The following is a 22,607-nucleotide window of genomic DNA, read 5'->3' as shown; positions in this document are numbered from 1 at the left end:
CCACTGCCTCCGGGATTGGAGACAGACAAGCAGGACCCAGGGGTCACAGACACAACAGAGACTCACATGTGGATGCCACCATGGGAGCCAGTGCCCAGAGAGGGAAACATGCGTGTGGCTGATGGTTTACAGGGGACTCGGTTGGGCCGCTCTGAGAGTTAAGGGCTCTGGGGAACCCAGTCCTAGGGGAGCCCCACCATACTGTGTGATTTACCTCCAGGAGCTTGGCCAGGTTCCCCGGGTAAATATCAGCAGGAGGAGAGGAAAAGGAACCATTTTTGACCAGCGCGCTTGGTTCTTTGTTTGTTTGTTTGTTTTTTCTAAGATTTTTATTTATTCACCTGACAGAGAAAGATCACAAGTAGGCAGAGAGAGAGAGAGGGAAGCAGGCTCCCTGCTGAGCAGAGATCCCAATGTGGGACTCGATCCCAGGACCCCGAGATCATGACCCGAGCCGAAGGCAGCGGCGCAACCTACCAAGCCACCCAGGTGCCCCTCGCACTTGGTTCTTAACAAGGCCCGACGTCAAGGGAAATTGGCTCTTCAGAGCCCCACCTGACGGAGTCTGATCAGAGCCTGACTGACCAAAAGAACGTAGACACGTAGATGCCCAACTCCAGGCAGCTGTAGCCGAGCATCAGAACCAGACCCAGACGTGGCAGAGATTTTCAAATTGTTAGGTGGAGAATTTGGAATAACTATGAGGGTTGTGTTTCGGACTTTCCGGCGATACCGTGAGTTACTTCACAATGGCTATGAGGTGGGGATGAGCGTAGGGGAAGTTGATGGGGACCAGTACCTGTGAGGAGTCTGCGAGCAGGGGGGAGCAGCAGGAGAAGCTGGGCTCTGATGGAAGCAGCGCCTCAGTGCCCTGCACACTCAGCTAAGGCTGGGGTGGGTGCTGGAAGCTGTGCTGAGTTGGGGGGAGAACACCAGGCCTGTATACCCCCCACAGTGACCAGCCGGGACTGTGGGAGTCGCCCCAAGGAAGGGAGTGTACCTTAGGTGAGGACATCTCCAGCGGAGGTGGAGGCGGGGAAGGGGGTACACATCAGGCCTCGGTGTCATCCGGGTTACACAGCAGAGCCCACGACAGGCTGTAAATGCACTTCGTCTGCAAGATAATGCGTCTACAGAATACATCCTGGGGGGGCCCCGCCTGCCGGGTCAGGGGGGAGCACTGCGTTCCTCCCCGAATCAGTGTCCCGTGAAGGGTGGCGGTCCTCTCTCCACTCGGACTCCCGGGATAGAGGGACGGCAAGGCAAGCTCTGGCCCTTCTTGGCAGGACACGGGACTGTGGCCCCCACGTCTTACCTGGAGCAAAGAAAGGAGCTCCCGGGGGCTGCATGGAGAATGAGGAGAGATTTAGGCCCATTTTATGATGAAATCCTGTTGGTTATAAATATGCTTTTACAAATATTACTGAATCTGTGACTGGATGACTTTCAAAAATCTTTATCTGTTTGTTTGTTTTTTTAATTTTCAAAAGTCTTTACCCTTTAAATTTGCTAACAAGGTCACCAAGGAGAATCAAATGCCTTGAAAGCAGATTTCTGGGCCTATCGGTGGTTTGGGGGCCTCCAAGGTGGGCGAGTGAAGCCCACGGAACCAGCAGTCAGCTCCGCTGCACACGTACCATCTGGCAGACAACTGTGCCCAGTCCTCGCTACTGAAGTAGACGGAGCCACCTGGTGTCAGACACCCCTGCAGTCTGGGCTTGAGGTGTCGGCTTAGCTCCTGCTCACAGGTGGTCTGGCACATGTCGCTTATCACCTCTGGGCCTACTTTCCTCTTAGAACAGGAACGAACAAGATATCTTTGGGGGGTGGTGTGTGTGAACCTTGGTATCAGGGCTTGGCCCATGATATGCACTCAGCAAATGGTAACTGCTGACATGGGATTACCCTAATCTGCCCTGAGGGGCGGTGCTCCCACCAGGGCCAGATGTGCTCCTTTCTGGTGGGACTGGCTCGGAGACTGTGTGAGAGCACGGCTGCGAAGACAGGGCGGTCCTGAACAGAGAGGGCAGGCTGGATTCACATGGCCGCTGCAAGCAGGAAAAACAGGCCTGCTGGCAGTCCCCTGCTGTCACCTCTGGCTATTGTCCCCTTCTTTGAATCCCAGAGCCATGTGTTCAAGTCTTTGTCTTGGGACTGATTCTCCAGACAACTCACAGTATGGGACCAGGGCCCTGAGGCTCGACAGCACCTTTCTGCAAATGACAGAGGTGTCCCTCTTCCAGGCTGAGCCAGCCCCAGGCCCAGATCACAGAGCATGGCCTCAACAAAGCCCCCTGCGTCTCTTCAGCTAGGCACACTGGCAGCAGGGCCCAAATGCCTAGCCCCACACAAGGGTTCTTACATAGTGTGCCCCAAATTATAGGTTTGTGATCATCTGTGAATCCTTTGGGATACTGGCAGAGACTGATATTTAAAACAGCAAATTTGGAGAGAGGAGAAGGAAGCCATGGCCACAGGCCCAAGCTGTCCCCCATGGCCCTGCCCTGGGAGAGACCAGAGCCCCTGCACGGTCCCTGGTTCCTTTTTTTTTTAAGATTTTATTTATTTATTTCTCAGAGAAAGAGATAGACAGAGAGCACAAGCAGGAGAAGCGGCAGGCAGAGGGAGATGCTGACTCCCCACCGAGCAAGGAGCCCAATGGGGGACTCGATCCCAGGACCCTGGGATCATGACCTGAGCTGAAGGCAGAAACTTAACTGACTGAGCCACCCAGGTGTCCCCAGTCCCTGGTTCTTTGCTCTCTCCCAAACCCTGCCCTGGGCATAGCCCCAGGAGGGAGTGTGGCAGGCCCTGGCCATGAGGGTTCACATCCAGAGGGAAGATGACAGCCTTGGATATTTTTCTTACCCTCTCTGATTCTGATACCAGCTGGGTATCCAACAATTCAATTCCATTCAGTTCTGGCACCAGCTGTTCAAAGTTAGTGCCAACCCTACAGGTTAGGGACCCAGTTTCACAAAACTGCTCCCGCTTCAGACACTAGCTGCAAATGGGTTGCCCAGCACTTCTGTCCAACTTGACTACAAATTCAGGGATTCCTGGGATTCCTGTTTCAGTTTTGATAATTGCTCGAATGGCTCACAGAACTCACAAAAATGCGTCACTCACTGTTACTGATTTATGTTAAAGGATATTGTTCGGGGACAGTCAAATGGGAAGAGCTGTGTAGTCGAGGTATGGGATGAAGGTAGAATCCCATACCTCCCTGGGGGTGCCACCATCCCAACGCCTCCAAGCCAGAAGCTCTGTGAACTCTGTCATCTGGGGGGGTTTTGTGGGGAGGTCTTCTGACATAGGTGTGATTGATCAAGTCATTGGTTCTTGTGACTGAAGTAAACTTCGAGTCCCTCCCCTCTCCCCAGAGGTGGGGGTAGGAGTGAGAAGTGGGGCTAAGCACTCCAGTCTACTAATCATTTCTTGGTCTTTCTAGAGGCCAGCTGCCATCTTGAAGGTCTCTGGGGGCCTGTCAGTAGCACAGACACAGGTGTGGCTGAGAGGGGCTTGATGTGAGCAATCAAGACCCTCCCATTGCTCAGGATATTCCAAGTGTTTTTAGAGTTCTGTGCTAAGAACCAGGGACAAAGACCACATATAAATTTCCTATTACACACACCCTCCCTATGCATGTCCTAGAGATGAGGACTGTGTTCTCCCAAGCTGGATCCTTCCACAGTGCTTGGCACTGGGCTTTGTAGCCTTGGTTCTTAACAAATACATGTGGAGAAGAAGGGATCAAAGGTCTTCCACCTTCCCTGAAGCCCCAACTGTGTTGCCATGGGTTTGAGAGGGGCTTCAATTTCGAAGACAACAAGTTAACAAGTGTCGATGTAGCACTTTCCAGAAACTACCATTTATTGAAAACCGACTCAGTGTTAAGCTTCATCTCTGTTTTCATGGGTCATCATGATGGCCCCGAGGGCTGGATATCATTAGTCCCAAGGAGGATCTGAGAGGCTGAGATGCGGGGGGTATTAGGATTCAAACCCAGCCTGTTTCTTGCCAACCCCTTGTCAGGTCTCCTGGCTGGAATCAGGACGAGAGAAATTCAGAACCAAGGAGGTCTGGCTGGGCGCATCCATGTTATAATGGTACAATTGGGGGGTAGGTGAGATTAGCTATTGCAGTATAACAAACCACAAACATCAGCAGCTTCAAAATGTGAACAATTATTCTTGCTGATGGGTCAAGCTGTCCTGGGCTCACATGGTCTTCTGGGCTCTCTGGCGTGTCCACAGTGGGGATGCTGGTAAGGAGGGCCTCCCTCATTTTGTGATGGTTGCCGGCTGTCTGGTAGGGCAAACGCTGGGGTGACGGGTCCACGTGTCTCTCATGGATGCAGAGAAGGTGAGGGATTTGGGAGATTTTTGCAATCACTCTACCACAGGAGGGACATGGCTGCTTTTAAGAATTGGATGCTTGTTCTCCTGGATCTCTCATGGGGCTAGATTTCCTGGAGGCAAGCTAAGCATTTGGAGAAAAAGTTTCTGTTCTAGGTGACATGTTGTGCGTGTATAAACCCACTCCTTTGCTAGGACCCTGAGGGGGTTGAGTGTGGGTAGGTGGTGGAGCAGAGTCTCCCTCCTGGGAGCCTTGAGGCTGAGACACCAGCCTGAGCCAAGCCTGAGCCAGAAGACAGGCCCAGCAAAGCAGGTGTGTGAGTGTGCATGTTGGGGAAGGCCTTCCTTTGCAAGAAAGGGCAATGTAAGCACCATCTGGTCTAATTCCTGCTAGACTCAGCCATCTTTAAGCTGAAGGAGAGTTAGGAAAAAACTTCAGGGAGAAGATACAAAATACCAGCGCGACCCTTACAAGGAACCACCCTTAACTTGGGTGTATTGCAAATACCAGGTGTGTGTTTTGAAATCCTTTAATGCATTGTCACGTGCTCTGGTGGCAGCGTTGCATTATGATTCAGATGTTGATCCTAGAGATAGGTGGATCTGGATTTAAATCCTAGCCCCACCCTGACTCCCTGTGCGATTTCCATTAGGCCACCCCAGTCCTCAGCTCCACGGGAGGCCACAATGGCAGCTAACTCAGAACGGTTTGAGCTCAAATACCTACAAGAGTGTTTGAGAGTATTCCACTGTCCCACAGTGCGTGCTCGTGAATGCAATTTGATCATAACATATTCATCCCACTGTGAAGGGATGAATCATGGGAGAGGAACTCATTCGTGAGACTTCCTCTCTGAACTCTAACTTCCCTGTGGCCCCGTTATCCCTGTTTTACATATGGGGGAGCAGCAGCTCAGAGAACACAAGCCGCTGGCCCAAGTTCTCAGAGTTACCCACAGGCAGGATAAGGATTTGAACTCAGGTCTCATGGGACATAAAGTCTAGGTAATCTCCTTGACTCCCCAGGCCTCCCTTGACTGACTCCTTCCAAAAGATCTCTAGTGACCAGATCCCAGAAGAGCACAATGGTCATAAGACATCAAGTGTTTTGCGTAGATATTTTACTTACTCTTCACTCAACATGATGGCTTAGGTGTGCGTGGCTAAGAAGCAACATATTTTCAGGGAAAGGACAATTGTTAATAGGAGCAGGGCCTCCCATTAGGGTTCAAATATGATAAAATCCTTTCACCCTGACCACACTGTTCAACATGCTTCTCTCTCAGTGACATGAGAACTTATCTTTCTCTGAGTTGGCTCAAAATGGCTATCTTTCTCTTGACCCAGTCATGTTTTCTCAGATCTGGAAGATGCCATCAAAATTATCCAGTCCAATTCCTGCATTTTCCAGAAGAGGGAAAAGATCTGGACTGGATGGAACTCAGAACACTGGGATAGGTTCTCAAGTCCAGAAACCAGGTGCTTAACATCTGTTTTTTTCCTGGGCTGTCCAAAGAGATGTGTGTAGGTCCCCTTATTTAATCCTCTGAACAGTGCTGGCCATGTGGTATTCATGTCCCCATTTTAAAGAAGAGGAAACAAAGGCACAGAGAGATTAACTGATCTGTCCAGAGTCCAACCTCTTGTCAATGGCCAGCCTGGCATTGGAAATGAAGTGTGACTACAGAGGCTGATTCAAGAAAAGCAACTGAGAAATATACAAGCCTACTCAAAATTAGGGAGTCCTATTTCACAAGGAGAAAACACTCTAAGCACTCATCATTTCAGGAAGTGGTATTTTGTGATTGATTTGACTTCCTCTTGAGAAATTCCAGAGCAAATGAGTCACAGTGACCCTCTGGGCCAAGTTCCTCTTTTTGGGATGTGCCCCAAAACAGTCTTGTTGTGGCAGTTTCTGTGTCAGCCCAGGGCCCCCCTTGGAGATTGGATCTCTGAACCCAGAACCTGGTGATGAGTCCACATTTCTTTAGCAGCAGCGTCACTCCTTTGCTCTGAAGTGTTCTGCAGGGATACAGGTGTCCCCTGACCTGGACAACAAGGAGCCTGCTAGGCTCCCCTCTGTCATTCAGTCTCTTTTAGTGTGTTTGGGGTAGAAGTGATACACCCTCTCTCCACATCAGAAACCAGTCCCAACCTTCCACCAAGGCACCATGGCAAATTTGCCCTAGATGATTCAGTCACTCATTCAGTGAATAGTTATTAAGTTCCCTGGAGACACAAAGCTGTGCAAGGGATGATGTGGTTTCTGGAAGAACTCCTAGGAGAGTTAAAACATACTCACGGAACTAGATCAAAACTGTGACCACACAGCCTTCCTTCACCTTGCTACACAGGGGATACCAGGCTGCTTTGGCCTGCACTGGTTGACCAGTTGGGGGCGATAGAGAGCAGCACGTGCTCCTAAGGCCCCTGAGCTCAGAGGTGGCGGGGACTGTCCCCTGAAGGCTGGTTAAAGGCAGGAGGGGAAGGCAGAACTCATAATAGGAGGACCATACAGAACCAGGAAGTTCCCCAAGGTGGCCAGGCTGGGTCAGCATGCAGGTGGTCCCTGCTGGAGCCTACAGAAACACATTTTGCCCATAGTTACCTCTAGACCAGAGTCTTTTGCTCTTAGAAAGGAGGCTGAGAAGCTATGGATCAGAGTCACTATTTTCTGAAAATAAACACTGAGCATGGGGAAGAGTAGGGAGACGTGCCAACCCCTGGAGAAGAGGAGCCCATCCCCCAGTCAGCACTGGGTGGCAACAGGTGGTAACAGAGGAGTGGGCCTCACCAGCAGGGCCACAGTGTTCTCCAGGGCTGTCATAACATGTGACCTCACGCCAGGAGCACACCTGTGTGAGGGTGAGCCTGTGGGTATATATACACATACCTGCATGTGTGGGTGGTGAAGCCAAGTTCAAGGGGAAGTGTGTGACTGTGTCTGAACCTGAGCCCGATCATGTGCCTGGGACAGAATGTGCGTGTATGATTGTGAGCACAAGGGTGTATATGTAAGACTGTGAAGGCGTGTGTGTGTGTGAGTGTGCATGCACACACATATATGAGTGTTTGCATGTGTGTGTGTGTGGCTGTGTGCACATGCGAGTGCATGTGTGAGGGTTAGTAGTTTCATATGTCTACCTCCCTCCTAACAAGATTTTAGTATCAGGTTACCTGTTTCATAACTGGCATAAAGGAAGCCACACACCTCCGTTTTGTGAAGGGTCAAATATGTTCCAAGCATATGCTTCCTGCTTCAAATCCTGGTCTCATTTCATCTCCATCGCCACCGTGGGAGGTGACAGTTGCTGCCCCTATTTTGCAGCTGAGGTGACTAAGATACCGAGAGATGCTACTCAGCCAGTACATGATGGGGCCAGATTTCGATCCCAAAGCCCAGGCTCTATCCGTGATATCACCCCATAACCTGGCAAATGGACCAAGAACAGAAAAATCTAATCAGATGACAGAAACTCATCAGAACGCTGGGTCTGCAGAGGGTCGACCGGGGCTGTGAGCCCTCGGCACTAGCATTTGGTGTGAGCCAAACTGTAGCAGCTGCACACCCGAGCGGTGGGCATGGCGAGTGTCCCCACCAGCTCACTTCCTCTGAAGTCACCTCCCCCTTCTGCTCCCTGTTGTATTTACATCAAGAGACTGCCTGCTGAGTTCTGCAGAGCTGCAAACAGAGAAGCCACATTTGGGGAGGCTTGAAATTATTGACCAAAACACAAGACTCTCGTGCCAAAGACGTCAAAGCAAACCGCAAGCTAGTGAGCAAACTCTTTTAATGTGCAGGGCAAATAAGTGTGTTATCTTTAACGGTAAGAACACAGATTAACTGGCGGGGCTGTTCCGGAGGATATGTCATATTGTGGGACTATCCGTTACCTATTGGTATGAGAAGCTAGCTCTCGGGGCCAAAATCTTAGGAAGGAATGACCTAGTAGTGGTTCTTTGCAGAGTTTACTGGGTTGTCAGTGCACAGCTGGTTCTTGCTTATTGTGAGCCCCAGAGTCATTGCTTATACACACTCTTGTACATGTCCTTATATAGTGTTCAGTTTGCAAAGACCTTCCACATACTCAGCCTTCCTACCTTAGTATGGGCCATTTGGGATGGACAGAAAAGCAATTATCATCTCTGTTTGAAGGACGAAAGAACTGGCACAGAAAAGTTAAAGGACCTGCTCAGAGTAACTCAGATCAAGGCTGGTGGGGCCAGGAGTCAGACTCAGTGCTCTGGCTCTTCATTCCCTTGGCGCCCCACTGTGAGAGCTGTTTTCAGCTGACCACAGCAATCATTTCCAGTTTCCTTTAGTTGGAGCCTTAGTCATCCATTGCCTAGATCATCCCAATCCTCCTGTTCAATTCTCAGCCTCTGGTACTACCAAAGAGTCACCTTACACTCCTTGGGAGCCATCCTGTAGGATGAGCCGTCTTTTGGGTGGGAAGATGAATAAGCCCAGAGGCTGTGGGTAGAGAAAAGGAATGTTGCTTCCCTCACAGAGCTAAGGAACAAAGTGGGTAGGATACAGAGTAGGGAGCCACCCCTTTACCCGTAGACAAAGACATTCAGGACCAACTTTCATGTTGAAGTCAGTAACCATGACAAGGTCATCTCCCTGTGCTGTGGCCAAAATGACCACTGCACTGGGGCTTGACACCCAGGCAACATGTTTGGGCTATTCTGGGTGCCATGCAATTCCATATAAGTTTTAGAACAAGCTTGTCAATCTCTACAAGAAGTTATCTGGGATTGTGTTAAATCTGTAGATCATTTGAGGGTGTAAGAGTATTGCCATCCTAATGTTAAATCTTCCAATCATTGAACATAGAATGTTTTTCCATTTATTTAGCTCTTTTCAGCTAAGTTCCTTTCAATAGTGTTTTCTAGTTTTCTGAGAACAAGTTTTGTACTTGTCTTATTCAGTTTATCCTTGTGTATTTTATCCTATTCAGTGCTATTGTGAAAGGGATCATTTTCTTTTCTGAGTTCATTCTCAGATTATTCACAGCAAACGTGTAAAAATACAATTGATTTTTGTATATTGATCTTATTACCCTTCACTCTAGCTGTTCTCATCTGTTAATTCTAATAGTTTTTTAGTAGATTCCTTAAAATTTTCTATATACTGGGACGCCTGGGTGGCTCAGTGGGTTAAAGCCTCTGCCTTCAGCTCAGGTCATGATCTCAGGGTCCTGGGATTGAGCCCCACATCGGGCTTTCTGCTCAGCAGTGAATCTGCTTATCCCTCTCTCTTTTCCTGCCTCTCTGCCTAATTGTGATCTCTATCAAATAAATAAAATCTTTTTTAAAAAATTTTTCTATATACAAGATCATGTCATCTGCGAACAGAGATAGTTTTACTTCTTCTTTCCTAATCAGGATACTTTTATTTCTTTTTCTTTCCAACTGCCTTAACTAGAACCTCCAGTACAATGTGGTCTAGAAGTGGTGAGAACAGACATCCTTTTAAATCTATTGAGACTTGTTATGTGGTCTAGCATTTGGTCCATTCTGGAATGTGTTCCATGTGCATTTGAGAAGAATATGTATTCTGCTATTCTTGGGCAAAGTATTCCATAAATGTCTGTTAGGTCTAGGTGGTTTGTAGTGTTCTTCAAGTCCTCTATTTCTTCACTGATGTTCTATCCATTATTGGATATTGCAAATGGGATATTAAAGTTTCTAATTACTATTGTTGCACTATTTCTTTCTTGAGTCTATTTTTGCTTCCTGGACTTTGGTGCTCTATTGTTGGGTGAATATATATTTATAATTGTTACATATTCTTGGTGTACTGACTCTTTTATTAATATACATTGTCCTTCTTTCTCCCTTGTAATAATTCTTGTCTTAAAGCATATTTTGTCCGAATTTAGTATTCCCCCCTCCCCCAGCTCTCCTTTGGTTACTATTGGTGTGGGGTATCTTTTTCAATCCTTTTACTTTCAACCTATTTGTGTCTTTGAATCTGAAGGACAGTAGTTCCTCCTTACCCGTGGTTTCAACTTCCCCAGGGTGAGTTACCTGTGGTCGAACATGGTCTGGAAGTAGATAATCCCCCTTCTGATGTGTCATCAGAAGGATGATGTGTCATCATACTAGCTTAACCCTATTCACATTGCCTATGTCATTCACCTCATTTCATCTCATTATATAGGTAGTTTGTCATCCCATAGCACAAGAAGAAAGGTAAATACAGTATAATAGGATATTTTGAGAGAGACCACATTCATATACCTTTCATTACAGGATGTTATTATAATTGTTCTTTTTATTTATGAATTGTTGTCACTCTCCCACTAGGCCTAATTTATAAGTTAAATTTTATCATAGGTATACGGGTATAGAAAAAAACATAATCTATATAGGGTTTGGTACTATCTGTAGTTCAGGCATCAACTGGGGGTCTTGGAGCATATCCCCCATGGATAAAGGGGGCTACTGTAAGTCTCTTTAGACAGCATATTGTTGGTATCTTTTTAACCCATTCTTCTTACTTCAGCCTTTTATTTTTTATTTTTTTTAAGATTTTATTTATTTATTTGAGAAAGAGAGATCACAAGTAGGCAGAGAGGCAGGCAGAGAGAGCGGAGGAGGCAGGCTCCCCGCGGAGCAGGGAACCGGATGCAGGGCTTGATCCCAGAACCCTGAGATCATGACCTGAGCCAAAGGCAGAGGCTTAACCCACTGAGCCACCCAGGTGCCCCTACTTCAGCCTTTTAATTGGCTGTTTATATTTATATTTATATTTAGTGTATTTACTGATATTTAGTGTAATTACTGCTAAGGAAGGATTTACATTTGCTGCTTTGCTACTTTTTTCTGTGTCACATATCATGTTGTGTTCCTCAGATCTTTAATTACTGACTTCTTTTGTGTTGAGTAGATATTTTCTGACATAGCTTTTTAATTCCCTTGTTTTTCCTTCTTTTACTATATATGTTTGGGTTGTTTTCTCAGCAGTTGCCTTGGGGATTACATCTTAATTTATAGCAATCTACTTTAGATTAATACGAACTATACAAAACCTTTTCCTAGATATCTCTATCCTCACAGACATACATACTGTGTATGTTACATTTTCACACACTGTGGGCTTTATACACTGGGTGCTCCTCACCATAAACTTACCATTATTGTTTTATGTAGTTATCTTTTAAATAAGAAAAAATGAGAAGTTACAAAGAAAAATACATTAATCCTGTCTTACATATTTACCTATAATTTACAGCTATTCTTTATTTCCTCATGTGGATTTGAGTTACTATTTAGTGTCCTTTCATTTCAGCCTGAAGGCTGGAGCCCACATCATGCTTCTCAGCTCCTCCAGCTATTTCTTCATGGGCAGGTCCGCTTGTGATTAGCTATCTCAAGTTTTGTTTATTTGGGAATGTATTAATCGCTCTTTCATTTTGGAAGAATAATTTCATCAGATATCGAACTGTTGGTTGACAGGATTTTTTTTCAGCCCCAAAGGCTAAATGTGTCACCCACTGCAGGTTAAAGGAAGGTAGTGTGTGTGTACCAGATACTCAGCAAAGGGCAGAGATGTACACCCAGACAGGAGCTGGGTTTCGAACAGATGAGGATGGAAAGGTCTGGAAGGAAAGAAGCGTCTGTCGGAGTGGGAAGACCCCATCCAGCTGCCCCTTCTGGGTGAGCTGAGATGACTGTCAGTCATAACCCACAAGAGCTTCTACCCGGGGACCATGACAACAGGCTGTGGAAGACAGCAGCCATGGCTAGGAAGGAGAGTCTGCGGTTTCCCGTCTGAGACGAGTGATGGTTAGCTTGGTGGCATAATTGGGGAAATAAGGAAGGAAATAACCATCTGTGAGAGAACAGACACATGGGAGATGGGCCATCTGTGCTGAGTCAGGAGGATCAGGAAGTGAGAGAGAGGAGGAATATGGAAGCATAGGCTGAGAAGCATGATGTGGGCTCCAGCTAGAAGTCTGTGAGCTGCCAGTCACTGGAAGGTAACCCAAACCAGCTGCAGCCAGAAAGGGGAATTTAACAGAGGTATGTTGGAGGTTTACAACATCTTTTGAGACCTGAAGATCTAGGCTTGTAAGATGGACAAGAGTGACAGTGGCTCTAGAGGGCCAAAAAGCGAGAAGCACGAGGATTCTTTTCTTATGGGACAGCATGGCCGAGACACCCTTGCTAGGTACCTCCCCCATACTGGAAGGGAGCCCTGTCACAGCAGACATTGTCACTGCAGGCCAGTGCTAGGAAGTCCATTCAAACTCTCTCTCAGACTTTTTGTGATGTTCAGGATTAGAATAAAAACCAGGCAGGGGCATCTGGTGGGCTGAGCCTCCGTCACCTGACCACATCTGACTGCCTACAGGGACATAGCAGATCTATTCCTTATGGTGTCCAAAGAGGGAGATGGCAGAAGATTGCCCCACGATAAGAAGGGGCTAGATACTGTGTAGCACCTGAATAAGTTCCCTTCTACCATAACAAATGAAGAAAAGAAAAGGTATCATTTTAAAAGCAGAGGACTCTCGAGTAGTTTTATTAACTTGGAGAGAAGAGCCAGTGAGGGAGGGAGGGATTAAAGATGCAAAAGGAGGAGAAATGTCTAGAAGAGCAGAGGGAGGTTCTGTGCCAGGGGGAGGGGGCGGTCAGCCCAGAGGAGACGCACAAGGGGCGGCGCTGGTTGTGCGGGGGAGGAATCCTGACTTTGGGGAGAGGTGTGAGTTGAGAGAGAAGGCATCTGGGAAACTTCCGTTCTTTCCATCTGTCCCAAACCCTGGCTTTCCACAACAAGCAGGTGTTTTCACGAGGGAGAAGACTTGTTTTCCAATAATGCAAAACTGACCAAATTGGTGAGTCATCACTTTCTAAAATCTGACTCTTTAGGGAGTGGAAAACATTTCAGACCTTTTTCCTTGCTGCATCCAAGTGAGGACAGGTTTTGCCATTTGAGTCTGGGCAGGCAATAGCCTCACCACTGGGTCCCCCGCCCCTGCTTCAGGAAAATGGTGACAGCTCCTTGGAACCTCAGTACGTTGTATTTCCAAGACTCAGAACCCTATTAGTGAAGGTGCATTTCCCTCTTTCCTCTCAGGCTCTGCCAAAAGCAGGAGCTCAACAGGCAATCCCGCCTGGCCCAGGGTGTCAGATCTGTGGGCTGGGGTCCTTTTTACCCCTCCCCTAGTGCCTCGGGGGACCCCACCTACTCACAGCAAGGCTGTCCCACTGTCAGTTCCACACACTCCCTAATAGAAGTTTTCCCTTCCAAGAATCTCACAGTGAGAACTTGAAGCTCGATAAAATCTTTATCTAAAAGCTGCCTGATTAAATGGGGAGCTCAGACACTTGGCCAAGTAGATTTTTAAGTGAGTGGTATTTTTCTGAGCCCAACATTTACAGAGACTTAAAAAATGAGGCCTTTGAGTTCCATAACCCCCTGTGTGGTAACTGCCAGAGCCCACTTCGAGAAAGGACTCACTGGTCAGCTGCAGGGAGTGGGATCAATCGACAGCCCCTGGTTATCAACCTCAACTTTTAAGCCAACTTCATGCTGTTCTTGGAGGGGGGCACAATGATGGTCAAGGTCATGGTCTTCTTGAGGAGGCCCCCAGCCAATGAGCAAAAGGCAACGGTACACAGGTCTGACCCCCTCCACCCAAGTCAGACCCTCTACTAGGCCCTTTGCTTTTTTTTTTTTTTTTTTAGATTTTATTTATTTGACAGAGATCACAAGTAGGTAGAGAGACAGGTGGGGTGGGGGGTGGGGGAAGAGGCTCCCCACTGAGCAGGGAGCCCCATGTGGGGCTCAATCCCAGGACCCTGAGACCATGACCTGAGCCAAAGGCAGAGGCTTAGCCCACTGAGCCAACCAGGCACCCTGGCTCTCTGCTTTGGAGCCCCCCAGAATGTTGGCAGAGATGCTCTGGTTTGCTTGGTGCTCCCATGCCCCCCTCCCACTCGTGAACAGGTGTTAATTCCCAATAAAACTCTTATCTTTAGCATCTGTCCTAGAGAACCCAGGCAGCATACCAGTCACTCATCCATCACACACAGCAAGCACCCCTGTCCCGGACATCAGCTGCCTAGACTTTAGCCTGTCCTAAGTTGAAGGCGAGGTGTGACAAGTGTGACAGTGTAAGTTGGAACCGAAGGCTGTGTTTTCTGAACCCACTTGGTAACCCAGGCCCCCTCTGCCCTGATGTCAGGGCTGCAGAACTCTAGAAACCATGCCCAGAGGCTTTAAGTCACAACCGAGGGGCTTTCCAAGCAAAGTCTCCGAGTTCTGGTCTCTACTCTCTTGTCTGGGTGGTTTTGCAATGCCCAGTCCTGGATTCTGCATCGTTATCCTTCTGATTCTCTGGCCAGGAGCCTAGGACACCAAAGACCCAGAAAACTAGGGGTCCAGGCTCTAGACCCATTCTGGGGGCCTGGGCTGTGTATGCGAGGCTGTACCCTACACTGAGGTGTGTGCATGGGACTGAAATGAGAAGCCAGGTGAAGCATTTGAAGGAGGCATTGGGCCAACGGCAGAGGCAGACTTTAGACCTAAGGCCACAGGACTGTGGGAGCGCGGGCAGGGAGAGAGGCCCTGAAGCACCCAAGTGCCCTCAGGCAAAACCAAGGATATACTCAGAGCACTCACAAGGCCAGGCCACCAAAGCGGCAGAAAAGTTCACCTTTGATGAATCCCACACAATTGTGCAATTAAAAACTCTAGAAAGAATACTTTAAATTCAACATACTCTTAAGTTTTGTTTATAGTTTATATTTAAATTATGGGTTATCATATTTAAATTATGGGTTAATTTTTAAATTATGGGTTGATTTTGGGTAATAATTATGGGTAATTTAAATTTTATATATTTAAATTATGGGTCAGGTCTTCATCAGCCCTGGCAAGAGGCCTTTTAGAAGGTTCCTGTGGCCTCAGGCATGAGGGATGAGGAGATAGTAAAGGTGCTGGACTCTGACTGTGGTCACTGAGCAGGGAGGGGACACTGAAACAGTGTCCAAAGGGGAGCATCAACATCTGGTAGGCAAAGAGGGGCAGGCGGAGGATATATGTGGTGGAAGGTCAGCTGGATCAGGAAGAGGACCAGCTGGCTCATGGCTCTCCGTCTCCTAGCCATCGGAGATGTTTCTAGGTTGACAGTGGGGCTTGGCCTCACTCAGTCATTCAGGGTCTCAGACCACAGGACCTCGGCCGCCTCCTGCATGGGCCTTCCAGGTGGCCCCAGAAAAAGGGAGACAAGCCTGGAGGAGTGTTGGAGGGAGGAGTCCTATAGGCCAGGCCTAGAAGCTGCCTCATCGCGTCTGCTCAGAAACAATATCTAGGACAGTCACACGGAGCTGCAAGGAGCCTGGGAAAGACAGGGCATCTGGACATGTCCAGGAGGGAGACAAGGACAGAGCTGGTGCAGAGCTTGTCTCCTCTGCCCTCAGCAAGGAGTCAACCGTTGGGGGGCATACAAGGTCGACAGGGTAGGGCATGGACAGGGGTGGGCTGGCAAAAACACCTCACGACTGGCTCTCTGGAAGGCAAAAAAATTTAAGTCTGAATTGATAACGTGTTTTTCTTGATGTAAATACTCCCACCACCGTCCATTTCAAACTACCAGCATGATCCCTGAACGAGGAGCTGCCAAGAGATGTGCGATTGAAACCCAATAAACGATGAATTAGGGTTCTTGAGAGAAACGGAACACACAGGAGAGAGCTATATATCTCTCAAGAGTATAATAAGAACATATACATATTTATGCATACATAGGTACTGTATGTTATAGAAGCTGAAAAGTCCCAAGACCTATAGTTGACAAGCTGGACACTAACGAAGGTTGTGTAGTTCTAGTTCAAAGGCCAGCAGGCTCAAGACCCAGGAAGAGCCAATTTTCAGTTCTAGCCCCAAAGACAGGAGAAAAAAAAAAAAAACAACGTCCTGGCTGAAGGCAGTCAGGCAGGAGCGTTCCCTTCTATGCATAGGAAGGTGAGGTTTTTCGTTCTTTTCAGGCCCTCGACTGATTGGGTGCGACCCACCCACACCAGGAAGGGCAACATGCTTTATTCAGTCTACTAATTCAAATGCCAATTTCATCCAGAAACACCTTCACATTGACACTGAGAGTAATGCTTGACCAAATGTCTGGCTGGGTGCCCCATGACCCAGTTAGAATGACATACAAAGTCAACCCTCACAATAGTATTTTCACCACACGATACAATAGGTGCAAATGACCTTGAGAATGTAGAAAGTACTAAAATGTAGTAAAATAATTAGTAAGTGATGTGAGTTGGGTAGGCATTCCGTTTTTAATCTGATTCAGTTCACTGTAGGTTTATGTAATGTAATATCTAATGATGCCTGCATTAAAATCACAAAATTCCTGAAAACTTAGCAATCAGCTCTCATTGGCTTTTGTTCTGGCTAGCTGTTCCAGCACACCACAGGGATGGGCAGGAGTGACACACCAGAGAAATGGAACCTCAGCCTTGTGGCAACAGGGACAGAGAGCAGTCGAAGCAGGAAGTCAGGGGACATTGGTGCTGGTGAGCACTGAGCAGGCATCTCAGACCCAGGGGAGCACTGTTTTCTCCCTCTGCCTCTAGAAGAGCACCCCCTATCCTCTCTGCAGATTCTGGAATAGGGAAGCCGGGTCCTGCTATCTAGATGACATCTTGGTAAAAAAACAGAGGAAGGCTCGCCCTCCTGGTGGCAGCAGATCCCTCTAATAGTGCAAGAACACACAGCTTTGTCAGCGTTAGGGTTCCAGCCCTACTCCCCCCTCTACGGGACACCTTTGTACAGTGAACAGGCTGTAACCATACCTGTGGCTCCATGTGGAATGGAGCAGTCTCCCGTTGAGACTTGGGAGGGGGGGGGCCCTTTTCCACTTTCTGACTGGGAGACTGGCAACACATGCCCCTGTCTAGGAAGAAGACTCCCTTGGGGTGACAGCAGGCAGTGACTGCCTCTGATATCCCCGGGCTCAAAGATATGCAATTATCTTCTAAAGTAGTGGTTCTCAACCCTGGCCACATGCTGGATCACCCGAGGAGCTTTTATGACTCCCAATGACCAGTGCACATGCCAGACTAAACAGGACCCGATGGCAGATGGGACACAGAAATTAGTTGTCAAAACTCCCCAATGTGCAGCCAGGGTTGAGAACCACTGACCTGAAGCAGAGCTGGACGTGGCCGGTGATATTGATGGGTGACCACCCGTCCAAGAGGTGTGCCTTCCAGCATCCGCCTTTGGAGAGTTCTGCCCTTCCAACACTCCTACTCACCCTTCAGGGCCTGGCCAAGTCAGGCCCACAGTGGCCTCGGAAAATGCCGGGCTGGAAACTGGGGGAGACCCAGGACCACTGCTGGGGAGGCAGTGCCAGGTAGGCAGGGGCAAGGCCATGGGGAGAGGGCTGCCTTTCTACCTCTACTTCTGTGTGAGGCCTGTATTTTCCCTTTGTAAACTTGAGGAAGGAGGGGGCACTAATGTCCCTTCCAGCTGGACCCATCGTTCTCAGGTGCAGGGTCCAGACTAGCTCTTGCCCTGTTCCCAGCTTTACTTCTGGGTTTGAGCCCAGAGCCTCTGATATTTTTTTCCGAGTCTAACACTGATCCCAGGAAAAGCAGGCGGGTGAGTGCAGCGACTTCATGTCATTGGGGGAAACAGCTGCACAGGAAAAGCACCCGGGGGTGGTTTCTTAACCAAAACAAGTGTGAGTGGACCCAAACTAAGTCTTCAGGGCATTTTCCTGCCTCTGGTTTGGAGGACGTGGTCCAGGCTGCATTACTCACAGGGCTTCACGATTGCTCAAGACATTGTCACTGGCCACAGGACCTCACCCTGTGACCCTGATGTCAACATGAGATTTTCCAGATCTGTAGCCTCCCCAGTCCTCCCGGGTGGCCTGTGTCCCAGCCTGACCCGGCCTCTACCTGGCCTGAAAGGAGAAGGAGGGCAATTTGGTCATTCAGTAGTATTTCTTGGAGCTGTCCCTCAAGGCAGTATTCCTCACAGGGCTCATGGCCTGAGTCCAGCCTGAGGCTCAGGACAGGGAGTGCAGGAGGGGTGAGACACAGCTAAGAGCCCTGGGGAAGTGCTTAATGGCTCCTTCTGGTGGTAGAATCAGGAGAGTTTCAAAGGGACTTGCTCAGAATGATCAGGCTTATGATGCAACTGAAACTGTGGGAAAGGACACTCCTAGAAGAGGGAACCGCTGGTGCAAAGGCACGGGGGCACACAGGAGCTGCACAGTCACGTAACATCAGCAGGAGATAGATCACGGATGAAGGCAGGGACTGTACCATGAAAGGCCTTGAATATTATCTCAAAATACTGATTCCTCTCTTCTGAGGGGTGGCTGAGGTCCGGAGAAAGGGACTGGATTCTGAGTAAAACAACGTTGTCTCCATGGACTCTGCTTTCTTTGGGCCACCTGGCCGTTGGACCCCCACATCCCAGTGAGTCCTTGACATCTCCAATTCTTCCCTCCTCTCTATATGCCAGACCCTGTCCTCTCTAACATGGATTGCTGCAGAGGCTAAACCACTAGCCTCCAGAGCTTCTGGACATCCAGCTACGGGATTTGATCCCACATTAATGCTTCATTTGGGGATCTGTGGGCATGGAGGCACTCTAGGGATCAGGGAGGGAGCAAGGCCATTCAAACAGAGCGGTCATCTTTCATGCGCCTCGTCTTCAATGGAGAGGACAACACAGCTCTCAGACTCGGAACAATCTAACCCCAGACACAAATCTCTAACACAGCACGTGGGGTCATTTCAGGGGCACAAAGACGATCCTCACCATCCAACAAGTTCACTGAGGACTCTCAAGCAAAAAACTGCTCCCAGGAGGTAGTTAGAATTTGGGAATTTAGAGAGACTGGCATCACAGAAAATCATCAGCTGTAGACACTGTCCAGGGTTCCGATTCCTGTCCTGACAGTATTGTTTGACTTTGGGCAAGTTATTTAACATTTCTTTATCTGAAAAGCCATGACATTAGCACCTGCCTCAGAGAATTGGAGAATTAAATGAGCTGCGGGATATGAAGTACTAGCCTTAATACCAGACACATAGCAGGCACCTAATAAATGATAGCTATTACTGCCATTGCATTTCTTGGGCAATTTTTAGGCCTTGAGGCTGAACTCCCCCAAAGCACCACTATGCACTCTTTAGAGTTATGCTAGTATTAAATGGAAACATGACAATTTGCAGATTCACTACTTGGTGAACAGTTTCTGAGACCCTACTGTGTGTGGGCCCCAAACTAAGTGCTTCACCTGCATTCTGATTGCTGTCACCGTGTTAAGGCAGAATAAACATCCTCAGGGGGCATCCCTCTGCTTGCTGGTTGCTGGGCCCATCCCCAGAGGATGGGAATACCACCCAGGCCACCAGCTCGCCAGCTCAGCGTAAGACACACCTCTCTTTCACAGTTGAACAGTGAGCTCAGAAACCGCCTCCTAGCCAGCCCCCACCCCCACCCCCGCCGCCCATGGCTGGGGACATCAGGCAGAGCAGGTCGCATTGGACGGGCGGGGTCTCCCCTCTCTTCCAAGAACGCTGGACGGGAAGGGGGTTGCTTGGCAGGACAGAAGGACAGGGCAGCCGCGTGGATTTCCAGCGGCTTTCCTTTGCCTGCAGCTCGCCGGACGGGCCCTCCCCGCGCAGTGGGCGGATCCGCTCGGGAACCCAGAGCCTTCCAACCCGCCCGCGCGGCTGGGAACCCTCCTCGCGGACCCGCCCGTCTGCCCGCCACCGCCCACCCCGCAGGGAGCAGAGCCCCACTCTCGGGGCTCCCGGATGGGTAGTGAGGCAGGCACCCCGGGGCAGAGGGGCAGCCATTCTGCCCCGCCCTGGCCCAGTGATTGATCAGCAGCCCTTACCGAGCCTTTTACTGGTTCGCTGGAATGGGAATTAATTCTGGGATGGATAAATAATGCATTGAGGTTTGTGTAGTCCAAGGCAAGCCATTGGTCAGCAGCAAGGAAAGGGAAACTCTCCTGTAAAGCCAGCAACCATGGGGGCTGGAGTGGGGCAGCAGGAGGGGCAGTTGGGCCAGAGGAAGAGAAAAGGGAAGTGGATGACAGCATGATCTGCCCAAGGACTCCAGCCTGGCGGCTTCTGGAATATGCTGAGCCCAAAGATCAGGCAAGCCAGGAGGGGTAAGTCCAACTTCCTGGGGTGGATCTGGGCATAGTGTGTGTCTCTTGGCTAACACGTGCAGACGCTGAGACGCTGCGGCACCGGGGGTGAGCTGAGGCAGGCATTCCAGGGGCATCCTCCTCATTGCCTGCCCAGTGAGGCTCCCAGGGTCTGTGGGCGTCAGACCAGAGCTGCTAGTGCCCAATGGCCATTTTAATGCTCTGGTCTGTGTGAGGGGGACCCTCACCCCATGGTCTGTGTTTTGCCGAGTTCCCGAGTTGCACAAAGTGACCAGGTGACAACTTCGGGAAAACTGTGTTCCTTTACTAAAAAGGAAACGCTCAGTGCTCGTGATTTGCCCCAGCAGCCAAGCAGAAGTGGCCTTCACTAGGGAGGGCCATGTCCTGGCTTCTGGAGACGGCCAGGTCCAAGGGGGAGTCCTCGCTCCTGTGGCCTGGGAGGGTGCTGGGTAGAGCCTTCGGGAGCTGCCCAGGGCTGGGTTGCAGAAAACAATTCCTCTGGCAGGCCAGAGGCAGGCGGGCGCCCCCATGGGGAGAACTCCCAGGAGGCGGCACCGCCTGGAGATGAGAGTGCCGAGGGCATACATCTAGAAATAAGTCAGAGGTGGGAGTCTGGAGAATCTTGCTGGATGATCTTGTGGGACTGGGCTAGTGCCCACCAGCCAGCCTGTGTCCCTGCAGAGTGGTCTGGAGACCCAGGACAATTCCCTGGCCTAGGGACAGCATCACCCTAGGGACTGCAACTTCTTGGCCAGTGTCATTTTAGATAAGAACATCTGTCCTTTAAGAAAATAAAATGCATCTTTGCAGGTGGCCAGTGTTTACGGAGGGCTGAGCCTCACTTTGGAGCAATGAGTATGAGGACAGGTGGTTTGGAGGTGGGTGGAACATCTGCCTGGGGAGCTTGGAAACGGCGTGTCTCACCTGGTATGTGTGTGACAGGAACCCTCCAGCCTCCTGTGGATCACAGGCAACACACCCATCACATTAGCTATTCACAGATGACTACGGGGTGAGCTGGCCCTCCAGAGCATGGTCACCACTGCCGGGACCCCTCTGTGGGTTGCTCCAAATGGATCATAGCCTGTGGACCCCAGTGGGCAAAAGAGAGTTATGCATGGCTCTGCTGGGTAGGAGTGCAATTTAGTGACCTGAGCGGTAGGAGTGCAATTTATTGATCACCTAAAGGGGTGGGACAGGCCCTACATGCCTTTTGAGAAAACTTAAGTCCACCGCCCCAGCCCTGTCGAATGTATTAGCCACTGGCCGGAAGTGGCTGTTGAGCCCTTGATATATGGCTAGTCCAAACTGAGAGACATACACACTAGATTTTGATGACTTGGCAGAAAAAAAGAATGCAAAATATCTTACTGATAATTATATTGCGTTCAGGCTGAAATGACAATAGGTGGATATGTTGAGTTAAATAAAATATGTTATTAAATTTAATTTCACCTATTTTTAAAGCAGCTACTGGAACTGCTATATTGTAAACTGTACTGTATTTATAAACTATTGATAAATAGTTACACATGTGACTCATATTATATGCCTGTTGTGTAGTGCTTGTCTAGAAAGAGGCTTCAGCAAAGGGGCTCTCAGGAAACCAGCCTTTGAAATCCCAAACTTCTTACAAGCAGTTGTCCTAGGTCAGTGGTTCTCAGCCAGGTGTGATCTTGCCCCCTCCCCAGGGTACTTTTGGCATTGTCTGGAGACATTTTTGGTAGTTCCAACTGAAGGGCTACTGGCTTCTAGTGGGTAGAGAACAGGGACAAAACTGAACATCCTACAAAGCAGAGGACAAGCCCACAATAAGAATTATCTGGCCCCAAATGTCTATGGCCCTAAGGTTGAGGAACGTTCTACTTGATGATATTATCTGGTAAGATACAGTAAAAGATGACGTTTATGGTGCCGTAAGTCAGCCTACCACTTACCCACAAAAATGTATGTTCATATACTATGGTAAGAAGCATTCTAGGAGCATCTACTACAAGTGTAGCATCCAGAGGAAGTGTGAGGTCTTTGGGCTGTGAGCTGGGAGGTGACAGGGAGCTAACTAGGCAAAGAATGGTGG

General features: G+C 49.0%; 1 protein-coding gene across 15 annotated transcripts in view; it reads left to right on the top strand.

The window, feature by feature from the left end:
- ARHGAP22 (Rho GTPase activating protein 22) overlaps positions 1 to 22,607 on the top strand; it is a 166,033-nt gene that overhangs the window by 11,810 nt on the left and 131,616 nt on the right. For 2 of the 15 annotated variants that reach the window (XM_082718788.1, XM_082718786.1), the window contains exon 1: positions 19,940 to 20,530. The exons of 7 other annotated variants lie outside the window; for them this stretch is intronic. In XM_082718788.1, the coding sequence (XP_082574914.1) occupies positions 20,497 to 20,530 (34 nt within the window). In that variant the 5' untranslated portion in view covers positions 19,940 to 20,496. Of the gene's footprint in view, positions 1 to 19,881; positions 20,531 to 22,607 lie in introns of those variants that run through there. 6 more of the 15 variants (XM_082718781.1, XM_082718783.1, XR_014307420.1 and 3 more) reach the window with 6 other exon arrangements.

Source organism: Mustela nivalis (assembly GCF_964662115.1).
Source record: "Mustela nivalis genome assembly, chromosome: 2".
Classification (NCBI taxonomy): Eukaryota; Metazoa; Chordata; class Mammalia; order Carnivora; family Mustelidae; genus Mustela; species Mustela nivalis.
The sequence above is the reverse complement of the archived record's forward strand: the minus strand, read 5'-3'. Positions and strand labels throughout refer to the sequence as shown.